The sequence below is a fragment of the Pleurodeles waltl genome, chromosome 5, assembly GCF_031143425.1.
Source record: "Pleurodeles waltl isolate 20211129_DDA chromosome 5, aPleWal1.hap1.20221129, whole genome shotgun sequence".
NCBI classification, from domain to species: domain Eukaryota; kingdom Metazoa; phylum Chordata; class Amphibia; order Caudata; family Salamandridae; genus Pleurodeles; species Pleurodeles waltl.
Window position 1 is genome coordinate 780,227,355 of NC_090444.1, and position 17,943 is coordinate 780,245,297.

At 42.8% G+C, this 17,943-nt stretch overlaps 1 protein-coding gene across 43 annotated transcripts in view; it reads right to left on the reverse strand.

The window, feature by feature from the left end:
* Window positions 1-17,943, reverse strand: part of TRDN (triadin) — a 1,868,677-nt gene that overhangs the window by 1,452,819 nt on the left and 397,915 nt on the right. For 42 of the 43 annotated variants that reach the window (XM_069234794.1, XM_069234791.1, XM_069234779.1 and 39 more), the window contains 3 exons: window positions 12,708-12,758; window positions 11,968-12,018; window positions 5,341-5,391 (listed from right to left, as the gene is read on the reverse strand). In XM_069234794.1, coding sequence (XP_069090895.1) covers window positions 5,341-5,391; window positions 11,968-12,018; window positions 12,708-12,758 — 153 coding nt within the window. The remainder of the gene's footprint in view (window positions 1-5,340; window positions 5,392-11,967; window positions 12,019-12,707; window positions 12,759-17,943) is intronic. The other variant, XM_069234767.1, reaches the window with a different exon arrangement.

Sequence of the window (17,943 nt, forward strand, 5' to 3'; positions counted from 1 at the left end):
AACTGTTTGGTTATGAGAATTCAGACTCAAGAAATTATCTTCTTAAAGACTAGCTTCCTCTGTCTTCTTCTGTCTATGGGCTCTGGTCCTTCCAGAACCCTCCGGGAAGCTTGCTATTGATTTAATGAGGGATTTGTTGACGAAAAGAGAAAACTCCATAGATTTCTCTGTCAACATGGTGTAAATTGCTCTCGCCATTTCCCAGAGAAGGGTCCTCTACATGACATTGACTCTTTATAAAAGGTGAGAGGCAGCTGTTTAAATGGGTTCAGACTTTAATCAGTCCGTGTAGTCGTGGGGCAGAATGGAATCTCTTCAACTAGTTTCATGAGAGGTGAATGGCCACAAACCTTAGTTCATTCTGTTATCAGAGAGGTTAACTGGCTGAATCCATAGTCTTCAATATACAATTATGTGCAATTGATAACGTAGGTGCAATGATGCTGCTCTACTGCTTCCTTAGGAAGAAGCATTGCATCTGCCATTGTTGCTTTTGTTCTTTTGTGGAAAGTGGAAAGACCCCATGTGAGAAAACAGGGCCGATTGCAGAGGTCCACCAACTTTTTGCCCTCATTTTTCACTTTTTGCTGGTGTTTTCCTGACTCTGATGGTGCCCTCGGTACTACTAACCCAGTTCCAGGACCTTTGCTCTGTGTAAAATGAGTATGCAAATTAGGCTTATTATAATTGGCTATGTCAACCTACCTATAAGTCCCTAGTCAATGGTAGGGCATGTAGGTTTAGGGACCCCCGCTTAGGTGGTGCAACCATAGGTGCACTGCTGAGGTGCCCAGTGTCATTTTAAAGGCAGGCCTGCCTTGCAGGCTACTTTTAAAGTAAAGTTATATGCAAATTCGACTTTGGAATTAAAAGTACTTCCAAAGTCTTAAACTACCTTATTTTTAAATATAGGTCACCCCTAAGGTGTGCCTCCTAAGTGCACCTAGGGTTGGGTGCCATGTAACTATAAGCAGGGACCTTATAAAATTGTTTTGTAAGCCGTGGTGAGGGAAAATAGCCAAATTTGTTTTCCCCTCCCTGTAGTGAATACCTCCAAGGGCTAAAATAGGGAGACTTTATTTTTACTAACAAAGGGCCAGATGCAGGAAACTTTTAGCGACTCGCAAACGGCAAAAATTGCCGTTTGCGACTCGCTAAACGCGTTTCCCTATGCAGAAATGCATATTGCGAGTCGGTACCGACTCGCAATATGCATTTCAGAATCGCAAATAGGAAGGGGTGTTCCCTTCCTATTTGCGATTCGGAGTGGCATGCAATACCATTTGCGACCGCATATGCGGTCGCAAATGGTGTCGCAGTTACCATCCACTTCAAGTGGATGGTAACCCACTCGCAAATTGGAAGGGGTCCCATGGGACCCCTTCCACTTTGTGAATGGACCCACAAATATTTTTTCAGGGTAGGTAGCGGTCCAAGGGACCACTACCTGCCCTGAAAAAAAAACGAAACTAAAGGTTTCGGATTTTTTTTTAAGTGCAGCTCGTTTTCCTTTAAGGACTACAGCAGGCCTCCATGTTTGGGAGTGCCTAGACTCGCTATTGGGCCGCAATTTGCGGCCCACCTCATGAATATTAATGAGGTGGGTCATTGCAACCCCATAGCGAGTCGCAGACGGTGTCTGAGACACCGTACTGCATACCAATTTGCGACTTGCAAATTGCGAGTCGCAGGGACTCGCAATTAGCAAGTTGCAAATTGGTTATTTGCTACATCTGGCCCAAAGTCCCTATTAGCGACAGATATCTTGAGTTTGGTATCAAATTAATTGTTATAATGAATCCCACAACTTGCCATTGTTGGAGATATTATAACTAGTTCAGGTATGGAGTTTTACAACTTTTTTCAAGAGATTTACTTGTTTACAGTTTTGTGATTTTTAAATGCTTTAAACACTTTTCTCCTAAGTTAAGCCTTGTCGCTTGTTGCTAAGCTACCCAGGGTTGAGCTGGATTTAATATCTGAGACCTAACTGGACCTAAGTGGGGGTTAGTGTCCTGTTGCTAGGTGTAGGTACTTTCCTGCCCTTGCCAATAATCCACTTTCCAGCATCCCACAACTGGAGATATCTACTTTGTCCCCAAGGAAACACATTGTTCTAACTGTACTATATAAATCGGATTCTGCATTATGTTACCTACACTAACATTTATAATTAACACTAATTTGACATCAGAGATGTTTACAAGGTCTTAGTTAAGAGTTATTCTCACTTACAAAAATATGACTGCTCTCCCCATTCAAATTATAGGCCAATGTCCTTAAAGTGAAGTTGGACTGTAGGATTACCTTGAAAAGTTTGCAATCACGATTAGACAGTAGCCCTTACATTTCCACAATTCAAGCTGGTTTCACAATGAAGTGAGCTCCACTGCAAAAGTTTTAAAGTCATGGATAACTATGCCTTTATATGTCAACATTAAATTTACATTTGACTTCGTAGATCACCCCTTTCTGTTAACATCTCAGTTAGAACTGGGCTTAGAGCTTTTGCCTGTGATCATTAATCAATCTAGCCTTAGCGTCTTGTCCTGGTCCTCTGAAAGTGGAAAGAATTACTAAGTTTTACTTTTTTCCAACTGCTGGAAAAGTTCTTCTTGGTTACTCCTGTAGTCTTCTGGTACACAGAATAGCTTTCAAAGCAATATGCTTTCTCCATGTAGGGCTTCTGAAAGGTCCAGCTGTTAGTGGTTCAATAAACCCCCTTGGATTGAGGAGTTTTTCAGATTTTTGTGTCCCATCAGCAGGCAAACAGGTCAACTATTCTCCACCAAGAACTTCTGCAGGGTCCAGTTTTCTGTAGTCCAATGGACCCTCCTGGAATCAGGTGTTTTCTAATTTTTGCATCCCAGGAGCAGGCAAACTTGTCAACCATTTGACCCTCGGAGGTCAGTTACAATAAAAGTTAGGAATCCTTGAACCATATTCCATTCCAGTAGTGAGAATCTTTTTTTAGAGAGCTTATCCTCCCAGGAACAGAAACATTTTCTGAGGAGACGGGGGTGAGCTGTTTGTCTTCTCCTATTGACTGGAGTGATTGGAGAATTCCCTCCAACCAGACCTAACTATTTAGATGCACATTCCTCGCTTCCTTTTTCACCACTTTGTCTCTTGGTTTAATGCTAATCTTCAGATGTACCCCAAAATAAGATGGGTCCCCAGCCCCTAGTCATGCCAGTAGCTACTCCTCTATTTGGATTAGGTGTTCTGTCCTCTGACAGAAACAAAAATGGTTATCCTTTCTGTTGTTGGTTGGCACCAGGAAGTTTAGCAGTGCCCTGGGTATGAATGATAGCATCTCCTGCCAGTGTTACTTGAAAACTCCAAGTCAAATGAAAAGCTGGTAAGGCTGTCTTTTTCCTGTCAACTGTTCCTTGCCTCTCCCAAATAGTCAATCACTGCTAACTAACCACTTGTTGACAACATTTCCACATTCCTGAACCTAGAGGTCAAGCATTTCAGAAGCAGGGTGATTAACAGCTTTTATCCTACAAAGCATGTTAGTAGTGATTTATCTGTTATATTATACAAGGGATTCTGAAATCCAAGATAAAAATGTCTCTAATTTCTTTATAATTGCTGACTCGTCATGCACCCGGTTCCCTATTCTAAAAAAAATGAGATAGCTACTCAACTGCCAGAGCCAGCAGCTGAGGGGGGAGGCAGGTCAGGTCATGGAACATAACTAAATCAGCTGTTTAAAGAACAAAAACAAAACATTGTTTTTCTTTTTTTCTGCACTGTTTCTCTATCTTTACAGTGAAATGCAGAAAAGAGATATTTATGGAATCATGTTTATTTTTTGCAGTCCTTAGTATATTATAGAAAAGTTAGAATCTTTCTGCATGTTTCCATATATTCCATGCTACTGCACACTTTGACTCACATAAAACTAATTCTAATATCTTTTTCCAGCAAATATCTAACAGTTTTTTTATGTGTTTCATTTTGTACTAGAGATTCTTCTTGTTTGCCAATGTGCACTCCCTTTCATATGCAAGAGCAATGCATTAAGGATTTAAGACGTTAGTGGGAAAGGTGAATATGTGACCATGTATTATAAGGAATAATGAACCTCCTGTCATACATGATAAGGCTATTGTAAATGGCCTTGGAGTTCCATAACCTTTTAAAGGAATATCCTTATAATGTACGGCAGTGGGGACTTTATTCCGCCTATAAGAGTTGGTTTTCCTACATGGCACAGGCATGTATCCCATCCATGTGTCTTTTAAACTGCAGCTCAGCCAGAGCACAAATGTGCTGCCAGTAGATAAACATTTTTGTCATGTAGATGAATGGTATAAAAATACACTGCCATCCACAAATTTCATTTAACTTTCATACAACTGATGACATTTCCGCACTAGCTTTTAATGATCTTACCCAAAAGTTAAATACAACAGTTGAGTGAAAAGAATTTTACAGGACTACTTTAGGGGCAGTATTGATTAGCAGTGTATCGGAGGTTAGAATCATAATACCAATAAATAAAATAGCTTTCATAAAAAGGTGAAATATCTTGTGAGACCATGCAGAAAGGGGAAGGGGATTGTGTAAATTATTGTTCCATGGGTCTAACCCTCTCTAGCACCTCGTTGAGCCAGAGACCCTGTTCACGAAGAAGCTTATAACATGAAAATATACATTCCATGAAAGTTTTAATCCAAAAACTTTAGAGAGAGGCACATATTCTGTGATCATACCATATATATGAAATTAAGGGTTGCCTGGCCACTGAGCCATTCCATAATTTTTTTATTTCTGCAATGATTAAAACAAATCTGTTTTAAGCATACATAAGTGTTTCTCGCTTTGGCACAAAATGTTTGTGCATTCGTTGGTCGCTTCCGTCCACCATATGTGGATGAGTTAAGGTGGCATCATTGATGCTTTGTTTATTTTTTTCTTTTTATTCGGGTATAACAAAAAAGGACATCTAAGTCGAGGAATCTTGTCTAAATAATTGGCCTGTTGATATAGGCCTGGACAAATCTTATGAAGAGCTTTGGCAAAATTATCAAAATCCCAGAGTGTGTTATTGTACTGAAGAATTCACTTTTCCTTTGCACTTAGGTCTCACGTTGTTGTTATTATATAGTGAACATTGTTGCCGTTTTTAATAGATGCATTTAGTTCTGTGTTGCTTTAGTAAATTGCACGGATGAGTGTTCTATTTTATTCATATGACTATGTTAAAAGTAAAGTATCAATTTATGGCACTTTCAAAGGCCTTTTTACAATAAATTGCATGTCTCTAAATATGTTTGGTTTACATATGTTTTCAAACTATACAGATTAAAAGAAAATCTTTTAATTTACCTTTCGATGGTGTTGTCTTTTCGAGTTTTTCATGTCTGTCTTTGTGAATTACTGGAAATTAATAAGTAAAACAATGTATGTCAATGGAGCACAAAGCTTGGCAACTTGGCAATGTTAAAAACATCTATCGCTCGTGAGATTTCCATTCAAAGGTGCTCACAATAACTTTTTTCTTTTACGCTTCTGTCAGTGGTGCAGGCATACACACAATACTAATACACTGCACAACATCCATGTGCATAAAGGCACTCACTGTACACATACAGAGATTACACAAATGCATCTGCGCACATGCATGAGTGTTTGTGACCACACAAGTATTCTCAGATATCTCTAAAAATCAATGTAAAATTCACATATGGTAAAACTACTCTGCTTTAAATGCAAAATCTGGTCATGGATCACATACGCCATATTGATGAACTTTTGCATGCGGATGTGTCATCAAAGATTTGGACGTTTCGCCTAATGCATAGATATGTCCTCACTAAAATTACATCTAATGGATATTCTCTGCCAAGTGTCAGTGGAGTGGTCTATATAAACGAGGTGATCAAACAGAACTGTAAATACATGGGTGTTCACAGACATTTGCAATACATTTCCCAAACCTATAGAATGAGCAGTGAATAAGTGCTATTGAAAGCATTATTTAAGAAATTCAAATACAGACTGTTTCACAGAGGTTTTTCTGTGACCTATACTTATATGGCTCGATTTATCAAAGATTTTGCACCCACCTTAAAAAAGATTTACCAAGAAACAGAAGAATACCTCACGTGACCCTGCGTAGCTTGGTAAATCTGGAGTAACTCAAGGCAGTGCAAGTCTTTGCCTTGACTTACTTTGCCACAGGGAGCTGTGCCGTAGGTGGAGTGGGGGTGTTCCCGCACCCACATCCATCCATGGATTGTAGTATGTTACCATATTTATCATGAGTGGCAGACCTTGTTCTGCCTTCTCTGGAGAGGCATAACAAAGAGAAATATATTTGTTTCTCCCTGCTTTTTCTGTTTCTACTTGTGTTACACTCGGCAGCACACATAGAAAGAGGACAAAGCCTCAGAGAATTGTTTATGTGTAGGATAAAGTACTGCACAAAAACAAATTTGCCTGCAAGCAAGCACCCTCACACCATGATGCAAAGTGTGCCAGTGAAAGGAGAGAGCAGGAATGAGCCATATTTTGGGAGATATGGTGCATTTCTGTCCTCTCCTGTTCAAGCAGCATAGTGCAGGACGGTGTCTTGTTGCATTGTGTTGTGATGTGTTGTGTTGCATAAAAAAAGTGAATAAGATGATCCTTATATTAAAGTACTACAAGAGTAAGTCTCATCTACCCAAAGCAAAATCTTTAAAGAAACAGGCCCATTGTTTGCTTAATTTTCTTTAACATGACTGGTAATTAGCACTTGTGAAGTTAATCTTTACAATTTAAAGGGAAATACCTTCACATTTGTAGTCTTATAATTGGTCATATGTGAGACTATTGAGTACAAAAATATAGCGCTAATATAGATTTATTATTCTTAACTTCATGTAGATGTACCTTGACAATATATATTAAATAATCTAAGAGTTCCCTGACCTCATAAAGTAGCTCAGCCTTTGGCCTTTAAATGGTCATTGAACTCCTAAGTGACTTGCAATATCCTTATAATGAACATCAAGGGTACTTTATACTGATGTGTGTCAAGGTCCCCTATGATATATTTATATGTATTGGCACAGGGGAGCAACAAACATTTTTATTTTTTAAAAGACATGGCCACAATCCTGAGAGTTATTGAATTTTTGTCATTTCATGCTTGTTTGCCGTGCCATCAAAGATTATGCTACTGTGAGGGAACAGTGACTTTTTCAAACCCGTTTGCTGGTTTCAGCTTCTTCCGGGAGGAATGGCTACAAGACATGAATGTTATTTCAAAAATATCATCACAACCTAATTATCGAGGTACAGAATTTAAATGTTAGAATGTTGTTGTTTATGAATATAATATATACTTTTAAAAATGTAGTTGTATGTAATATAGTCTTTCTGAAAGATTTTTTCCAATTAATTTAATATATACATTAAGTATTGTATTACTTTTAGGCATTTATATTATTAATGTAATTTTTTTATTGTTTACGTTTAATTTGATGATTTTCATGTGTAATTTTTTTAACTTTCGATTAGTAATTTATCATTTTAGTATTGGGTTGTTGGTTTGAAGGGGAAGACGTTAGGACATTTTAAAATAATAAATCACTGTTTTTTATTTTTTATTTTTGTTATGTTAAATGCTTACAATGGTCATTATTTATGTAAATGGAATAATTGATATTTTAATTATTTAAATGCATTTTTTTAAATATATACCTTATTGTTGTATGGATAATTAATACATTATATTTAATTGGTACATGTTGGCTTTGTATAGAAATGGGATGGGAATTAATTTCAATTATATATATTTTTGATATGTTATTTTTAATGTTAAATAATTAATTGATAGTGAATTATGAAAATGTTTACTTGATTTTGTTTATGTATTTTTTGCCATTAATTGATATTTACTTAATAAGTTCATTTATTAAAACAATTTTTAAAATGTATTTTGTATTTATGTTTTGTTTTAATTCTATTTGTCTCATTTAATTAATATTTTAATGTTATCAATGTTTTATTTTTAATTTATTATAATTTCTGGCTGCTGTGTTTTTTTAATTTGTTACATTATTTTTGTATTATCTTTTTTACCTTTAATTTTACATTTAATTTCATTTATCTACATACTATATGTTTTTATTTTATTTTAATTTGTTATATTGAAGTATTTAAATGTTTGTTTAAAAGTTATTAGGATTTTGAATGGTATATTTAACCTTTCCTAAGTCCAACACTTTTCATGTTTCGAATGGGTGTAGTAAACATAACCCCTCTTAAGACTAACTCTTACCATACTGTTGCTTAAATTGGAATATGAATAGTAAAATTAGCTCCTCTCAAATCCAAATGTAGCCCATCCAAAGTCTAAAACTGTCCCTACTTTTGTTTATAATGGACTGGGAATAGTAAATGTGATCCCCTTCAAAGTTCAACATTTTTCTGATTTTCCTTAGATTGCTGCAGGAATAGTGACTCTAACCCCTCCAAAGTCCTACACTTTCCCTACTGTTGTTATGATTGGAGTGGAATAGTTAATCTAAGCTACTGTTGCTCTGATTTGAGGAGGAATAGTAAATCTAACCCTTCCAAAGACTAACACTTTCCCTGATTTCTCATATGTAGGAGTAGTAATGGAAAATGTAGTCCCGTCAAAGTCTAACACTTTGCTAAACTTTGCCTGTGTTGGAGCTGTAATAGTAAATGTAACTTCTTGAAAACCTAGCACTTTCTCTACTGTTGCTAGCATTGGAGTGTGAGTAATGAATGTAACCCCTTCAAAATCCAACACTTTCCCTGATTTTTCCATATGTTGGAATGTGAATTGCAAATCTAACTCCTCCAAAGTGAAATACATTTCCTACTTTTGCTTAAATTAGAGTTAGATTAGTTAATCTGACTCCTTTGAAGTCTAACACTTTTGCTGGTCATTTTTATTTTTTGATTGCTGGTGTTATTAAATATTTTGTATTTAACCTTTATTCTTCATATTATTTAAAAAATATATGCTAATTTTTATTTAAATATAATTTGTTTATATTACTAATAATGTTTTATTAATTGTGATGTGTGGTGGTGTTAATATATGTTCAGTAAATCCAATTTTGAAGTTATTGTTTATAGTTATATTTTTTATTGTGTAATTGGTTTAAAATATGTATGCATAAATTCATTTATTTATATATGAGCATTAATTAAAACATGTTTTACTTTATTTTGATGTATTAATACAGTGACAAATATGCTTGGTAATGTATGATATTTTTACTTTTATGATATTGTTAATAAATTTAACGTATTTTACAAAATATTTAATTATTTAAAGACTATGGGCCTAATTACGAGTTTGGCAGTCAGACGTTCTGACCACCAAACTCACAGGGAGGATGCCACCATCATGCCAGTGGCACCCCCAGGAGTATTACAATGTCCCCGCTGGGGTGACCAATGGAAACATTGTATTACGAATTCCAACCGGGCTGACCGGTGGGATCAGTGCTATGATATTGGTCTCGGCATCTTTAAGCGTGCTGAGGCCGATATCGTAGCAAACCAGCACCATCGGAATGCGCACTGTCTGCAAAATGCCATGGCTCCTGGCACTGGCTTTCCACCAGCCTTTCGATGATGGGGTGTTCGCCATGGAAAGGCTGGCGAAAAGTTAAGTTGTAATCAGCCTTGTGTCGCTGAGTTCAGTGCCACCATTGCTGAGTACAACTCAGACCACCGTCAGCCCAGTGGGAACCATGATCCTGGAGGAAACAGCAGTCACCTGGCAGTCCAGCTGCCAGGGTCGTAATGTTGCAGTTCGGCCACCTATAGTATGGCGGTCCGACAGTCAACGTAAGTGTGCCGGTCTTCAGACCACCACACTCGTAATCAGGACCAATATCTATTTTAATTACACTACTTGTTAAAACTATGTATTTTTATTATAATATTATTTTCTTGTTTATTTATTTAAGAAAGTTACTTATAATGCTCTATATTTTAACATTTCTCTACAATCACCTTTTTATGAGATTCTTTTCCATTATATTTTTGGCACAATATTTTTAATACTTTTGAGCATTATATTTTTGACACAATAGTTTGTTGTCCCAAAATTGTTCTTCACCATATGTTGTCATACAACTGTTTGGAGTCCTCAATAAGGGCAATGAAAGACCACCCGTATGGTAGGTCAGGTATGTATCCATTTCTTTATTATGTATTCCAGTCAAGCCATGAGGAATCAAAGCCATGAGAACTCATAATCATGTTTTGCCTTTATCCAATTTGCACATTCATATGTGTGAAGCACAGTGTTCCATGTGCATCACAGAATAGCAATTGCCTGAGTGCAAACAAGAGTGCACTAGTGAAGGGAATTCATATAATTAGACCTAAGGTCCTCATTACAAGTGGCCTGTAATTCTAGAGACTGCATGTCACTATAGGTTTGCACTTCATAAGAAATTGCAAGTGCTGCAGGAACACTTTGGGGCAGATTTGTAAAAAGTGGCACTGCACCTAGTGAAGCACCATTTTTCTTGTGCCCCTTAGCGCCCGCTAAAGCCACCATAGTAGCGCCGTATATAAAATACGGCACACCATGGCAGTAGTTAGGGTAACTATCGTCATAATTGTTTACACTAGTCCGGCACTTTGCAGGATTAGCATAAAAAATGATGACGCTAATCCTGCAAAGCAACCAGAAGCCTATTGTAATCAATGGGAGCCTCTTTTTAACGCCTGCACTTAGCAGGCGTTAAAAAATGCTGATACAAATGGGGCAAATTAATCTCAGAGATTCTTTTGTGCAATTTTTACGGCCCCCAAAGCGCTGGAACACCCCTCCTTGCATACATTATGTCTGGCGCAGGCATAATGTGGAGCAAGGGGCAACAAAGTGGCGCAATGCAAGCATTGCGCCACTTTGTAAATATGGCATGGCGTTTTTCCCCTTCCAACGCCACATCAGTGTCAAAATAATGACACTAATGTGGCATTGGAATGGTGCAAGGCCAGTATAAATCTGACCTACACTCCTTTACTTTTCAGCAGATAAAGGGGCTCATTATGAACATGGCAGGAAACCCTGCCGTGTTCATGCAGGTGGTCTTTCCAAAGACCGCCAGCCCCCTTGAGACCCCACCGGCCGCATTACGAACATTCTGCTGGACCGGGACATTGCCAATAGCTCCACATGGAGCCGTCGTCAATGCCTCAGTGCAGCGGGTGCAGCAGCACCCGTTGCGCAGTTCACTGCCTGTAAATCGGGCAGTGACCTGCGTGACGGGGCACTGCACGGGGGCCCCTGCACAGCTCATGCACTTGCCAAGTGCATGGGCCCCCAGGGGGTCCCAGAGCACCCCCTATACCAGCCTTTCCCTGGCGGGAGAACCTGCCAGGGAAAGGCTGGGGGAAACAGGGTTCATTATCCGGAGCTACCAGCGCTGCCCTGTCGGATAATGTAATCCGCCATAGTCAGGCTCCCTGTCAGCGGTAGCCTGGCAGTGGCGGAGGGCCACCACAGGTGGCCCTCCCTGTATTTAATATATAGTGGTTCAGACCGCCATGCTGGTGGCAGTCTTTTCCGCCAACGCCGGCATGGCGGTCTGAACCACTGGGTTCATAAGGAGCCCCAAAGTCCGTTAAAATGTGAGTAGAGAAATTGGCCCTGAATATGAGAAAAACATGTAGAAATTGGAGCAGAAATACTGATTTCATCAGGTATTCTGAATTTCAGGAATGCAACTTATAAATGGTACAATTCCCTACTCCTTGGAATAACCGATACTAGCAGTATTCAGTAATTTCCAGCTGAAGGATTTTCAGTCAATATATCAACGTAATTGTACTTGGGCCCTATGCGTGTTTCGTAGAAAGAAAAATAAGCCAGAGATACCTTTGTAGCATGTAACCAGGTCTTTAAGGAACTAAAGCCCACAGGTATCCAAATTATTTACCAATTAGAGGTGGGGAATTAAAACGTACCTTTGGAAAGTGTTGTCTTTTCAGGTTTCTCAAGTCGGTCTTTGTGAGTTACTGAAAATGGGGAAAAATAGAGAAAAATTTATGAAAATACCTGTATTTCTTCTAAGGATCCTATTCACAATAATGTTACTGCTTTTTTTGCTTCCATGATTATGGTAGGTTGGTGTAAAGTTGCGAGCTCCAATAACCACTCAGACTTGCTTATGGTATAGATGCTCTTTTATCACTCATCTAGTTCTTCCCTAGGAATAACTTTCCTGCCCCGTATCCCCACGTTTATGTCTTTTACTACGTCATGGGGGACGAGCCCACTGGCCTTGGATTCCACAGGGGAACGTCCTCAGTCCCCCACGTGATGTGGCGAAGTGGAGTGATCCATAAGGAGCCCCAAAGTCCGTTAAAATGTGAGTAGAGAAATTGGCCCTGAATATGAGAAAAACATGTAGAAATTGGAGCAGAAACACTGATTTCCTCAGGTATTCTGAATTTCAGGAATGCAACTTATAAATGGGACAATTCCCTACACCTTGGAATAACCGATACTAGCAGTATTCAGTAATTTCCAGCTGAAGGATCTTCAGTCAATATATCAACGTAATTGTACTTGTGCCCTATGCGTGTTTCGTAGAAAGAAAAATAAGCCAGAGATACCTTTGTAGCATGTAACCAGGTCTTTAAGGAACTAAAGCCCACAGGTATCCAAATTATTTACCAATTAGAGGTGGGGAATTAAAACGTACCTTTGGAAAGTGTTGTCTTTTCAGGTTTCTCAAGTCGGTCTTTGTGAGTTACTGAAAATGGGGAAAAATAGAGAAAAATTTATGAAAATACCTGTATTTCTTCTAAGGATCCTATTCACAATAATGTTACTGCTTTTTTTGCTTCCATGATTATGGTAGGTTGGTGTAAAGTTGCGACCTCCAATAACCACTCAGACTTGCTTATGGTATAGATGCTCTTTTATCACTCATCTAGTTCTTCCCTAGGAATAACTTTCCTGCCCCGTATCCCCACGTTTATGTATTTTACTACGTCATGGGGGACGAGCCCACTGGCCTTGGATTCCACAGGGGAACGTCCTCAGTCCCCCACGTGATGTGGCGAAGTGGAGTGATCCACCCCTGTGCCAATACTACACTCCTCCCCAACTGGGAAATAAAACAATAAAAGAAACAAAACAGAAAACCCAACAGGTCATGGGGAAATGTGATGATAACCAAACAGGTGTCAGAAATGGCACTGGCTCCAAAACGTTCTAACAATGTTGCTTTCAATCAAGTGTAAAGTCAGCATACTGCCGGGAGGGGTTGGGGTTGTACCGCAGGTGATACTGCATGCCCCCGGACCTCCCAGATGTCAGCAGCTGGTTCTGTACCATGCTGTGTGCGTCTGCCATCATGGCTGTACCCCCTGTCAGCGTCGGTGGGGATGGGAGTCTCCATTCTTGCCAATGCATTGCGGCTCCTCTAGCAGTGGGGCCATCCTGTCCATCCGGGCCCCCGGGGATAGCAGGAACCTCCTCTTGGTTTCCCTGGGCTCTCATCGTATTGGATTTAGCATCATTGCTGTCCCAGGGGTATTGTGAGGAAGGCGTTTAAACTGGGCGATGTTCCGGGTTACCTTTTCGAGATCTGGCTCACTGTCACTATTGTGCCCTTCACAGCGGTCATTGTCCATGGGTTTGCTTCGAAAGCCAAACAAAATTTACCCCCAGGGTGATAGTTCCTCACCAGGATGGTGTCCCCCAAATGAACGGGGATTACTCAGGATCTCCGTTTCCGGGATGCATAGGCGTTGGTGCGAGACATCCGCTTCGTAGATTGGCTCTGAGGCGGCAGCTGGATCACCCATGATGGGTGATGTGGGATGGTGTCGATCACTATCCTTCCGAAGCAAAGCTGGCTTGGTGTAACTCGGTACTCGCGGAAGAAGGCATTGATGGCACTTTCGATGATTCAGGATTCTGCCGTGGCAATGCGAATCACCATATTCACCATCTTGACAAAGTGCTCTACCTCTCCATTTGCCTGTGGCCACCGACGTGTAATCCGGCGATGCTTCATGTTTGTGGAGCTTAAGAAGTCGTCCCACTCACGACTGTTGAACAGGGGTCATTGTCCGTGCAGATCTCCCCGAACAGGCCGTGGGTAGCCATAAGTTTCTCCATCTTTGGGATGACTGTGGCCACCAACATCGATTGCACCAGCTCCACCTCCAGATATCGCGAATAGTCATCCACTACCACCACCATGTAGGAACCGTCAGGCAGGCTCCCGAAATCAGCACTGACCCTCTGCCACGGAGCTGAAGGACCATCTTCTCTGATGACCGGTGATGGGGGATCCAGAGATCCGCTGGCTTGGCAGACAAGGCATCCTTTTACAGTATCCTCCACTAGCTGATCTAACCCTGGAAACCAGACTTTGTTTCAGAGGCGGCTCTTGGACTTCACTATGACCTGGTAGGCCCCGTGGACTTGGGATACTGCTCTGGCAGTCAGGCTGGAGGGCATTACCAGACGTATTCCCTGTAGAAGGCACCCGTCTTCACTCACTGAGAGCTCATACCGGATTTTGGAGAGGGGTTGAAGCCTTGCTTTGGCCTCTGTTGTGCGAAAAGCCTCCTTACGTTGAAGCTGGCACCAGTCACCCAACTTGGTGGCCACTACAGCAATCTGCAAACATTCATCTTGGTTTGTGGATTCCACCACTTCGTGAAGTGGTATGGGCAGAGGTCTTGCCCGGTCGACCACCAACTGCACATATTCCTCATTCTCTAGAGCCTCTTCCACCTCTTGGGGGGTGGCCGGGCAGGCATGGCACGACAAGAAGTCTGCAGAGTTCCGCATGCCCGGTTGGTACTCTACGATGAAGTCGAATTCCTGCAGCTCCAGTATCCACTTTTCAATCCGCAGAGGCAGCTTTGACGAGGATCATTTGAAAAGGGGCAGCAGTGGCTTGTGGTCAGTCATTATGGTGAACGCCTTTCCGTAAAGATAGAGGCGAAGTGTTGGCACTCCCAATGGATGGCGATGGCTTCTCGCTCTATCTGAGAGTATCGCTGCTTGGTAGGCGTGAGCATGCAGCTGGCAAACGCAATGGGGGCCCACTCTCCACAATCTTGTTTCTGGGCCAGGACAGCGCCCAGACCAGTGGGGCTGGCATCGACCGCTAGCTGCGACTCATGGCGGGGGTCGAAGAAGGCTAGCGTGGTGTCTCTCGAGAGAGGGCATTCTTAGTGTTTGAAAAGCACGCTCTTCTCCCTCACCCCACACCCATGGGTGGTCAGTCCGGTAAGCAGGCTCACAGGGCCGGTGAGGTCGGACAGATTTTTCATGAACCGGCCACAGTACGTAACCATGACAAGGAAACTCTTGACCCCTGAGACAGAGGTTGGAGCTGGGGCCTCATGGATGTCCTTTACTTTGTGTGGGTCTGGGCTGATTCCCTGTCCCGAGAATCAGTACCCAAAGAAACAGATATCCTGCTGGAGGAAGTCACACTATTCCCTGTGGAGCGTCAACCCATGTTCTTGCAGTCTCACAAATACTGCCCATTGCTTTACCATGTGGTCTTCCAAGGTAGGAGTATGCACCAGGATGTCGTCGCTCACGATGAGGACCTCTGGGAGTCCTTGCAGGACTTCTTTGATGATGTGCTGGAACATTTCTTCAGTGCTGGAGATGCCGAAATTAAGCTGGGTGTACCTCCAGAGGCTGGTGTGTGTAGACAATACCCGCTTGCTCCAGAAGCCGTAACTCCCACTCTACCTTTAGGCGTAGGTGGAAAGCCACCCTTTGGTGCCTGAGGAGGGCGGGGGGTTACTGAGTTGTCGATGTGGAGCTTGAGGGGCGATCCCTTCAGGCAGCCAATGCCGTTAAAGAGTGAGTCAAACTCTCTCACGAGGTCCTCCAAGCTCGCTAGCGTGGATGCTAAACGCAAAGTGCACAGGTTGAGGTTTTGCGTGGTCTGGCAGCCGAGTAGGAACCCTGAGCCTTCCTCTGACACGCAGATTTTGGTTGCTACTTTAGTGCCCTCATGGGCGACTTCCGCTGTGCAAACTCCAGCTATCTCTAGTGGTTGAGTGCTCCCAAATGCATAGACCTGCACAAGGGTAGGTTAGAGTGGCGGTGGCTTTGGGAGTCCCTGATACCCTTCCATGGCCGTAAGATTTACTGAGGGCCCTGTGTCAAGCAATGCAGAGATGGGTAGGCCTTGCAGAATCACCTGGCACGTAGGCAGCCACCAGCTACCGATTGCTTGTATGACATGGACCACTTGGTGGTCATCGTCCATGTCACTGTCTGATGATGGGGGTGGGGCGGCTTCTATTGCTCTGACAGCTTTCTTGTGTATGGGTGCCACTGCTTTTGATGAGGACCGGCAGACCTTTGTGAAGTGGTTGAGTTTTCCACATGCACTGCAGGTTTTCCCTCGAGCAGGGCAGCTCCCCGGATGTGGCAGCGATGTGGCAGCGATCCTCCACACCACCTGCAGGGTCTGTCCTTCTGCCTTTCTTTGTAGCACTCCTCCTTCGCCCTCAGTGCACTTGTGTTTACTGCGCTGACCAGCTCTGTTTTAACCTGGACCATCGGTGCTTGTTCCATGTACGCAGCTCGCACCTTTGATAGCTCCTGGGATCCTCCAAGGGTGAGGATATCCATCATCCGCATGTTCGGTTCTTGCAGGATGCGCTCCCTGAGTTTTGATGAGGAGCACCCCTAGATAAACTGCGCCTGGATTTCATCTTTCTTGTAGGGCAGCGTGCATGTGCTTGCTAACTCCCGTAGCCATGCGTAAAGGACGTCCACTGATTCGTCTGACTTTTGGCGAGCCTGGTGCAGCAAGAAGCGCTTATAGTCTGGGTTGGCGTATGGTTCGAAATGCGCAGCGATTGCACCCTTCAGAGTGTCGTACGTGTGAGGTGTAGCTTCTATCACTGATTTAAACACTTTGTGAATGTCTGCCCCCCCTTGGTGGAGGAGAAGAGATCTCTTGCACTCATCTTTAACTTCCAAAGCCTCGAAGTAGGTTTTGAGGTGTTCCACCCACACTTTCCATCTTGCTGCTTGGGTGGGGGGCTTCTGTGATGATGAAGGGCTCCAGGGCAGGGATGCTGGCCATGGTAATGAATACTTTGAGTCGCCTGTAGGGTGCAGGGAGAGGTGCCTCGTGGTCTGTGTGTGTGGAGGGTGGCCTTCTCACCTCACGCAACGCAGGAGGGTCTTCTGCAGCTGGCCCGCTCCCCACAGGAACGTTTGAATGAGCCACCGTATATGGCCAGGCCAGCACAGGGGGTTGCGAAGTCCTCGACTGATATGGTGCTCGAAGTGGTGCACTGCGGTCAGAGTGGAGAATAGTGCTTCACCTGTGGATAACGAGCCGGACGCTGATGCAGTGTCTCCACTGAGCTTCTGGCTAGGTACCGTGGCCTCCCCGATGGCCGTGGGACGTGCTGGGAGGGTGTGGCAGGTTGTTGTAGGCCGCCGTCAGCTGCGAAGCTGCTCTGCTCTTTGGGCATGGCTGGGGCTCCGCTGGGCGGGCCGAGTCACACCGAGGTGCACAGGCGGGGCAGCGGGCCGGCCCGAGGCGCATCGCCCCATGCACAGGAGGCAGGATGCAGGAGGGTGTGCAGCGCGGCTGTGGTGCGGCACAGCGCACAGGATCTCTGGCACCACGAGTGACAGGTGGGCCCACCTTCATCGCCAGTTGTAAAGTTGAGAGCTCCAATACCCACTCGGACTTGCGCTTATAGTATAGATGCTCTTTTATTAACTCAACTAGTTCTTCTCTATGAAAAACTTTCCCACCCTGTATCCCCACATTTATGTCTTTTACTACATCACGGGGGACGCGCCCACTGGGCTTGGATTCCGCGGGGGAACGTCCACAGTCCCCTGCATGATGTGGTGCAGTGGAGTGATCCACCCCTGCGCAAACACTACAGTTGGCACCCAGTGACTGATTCACAAAGAGT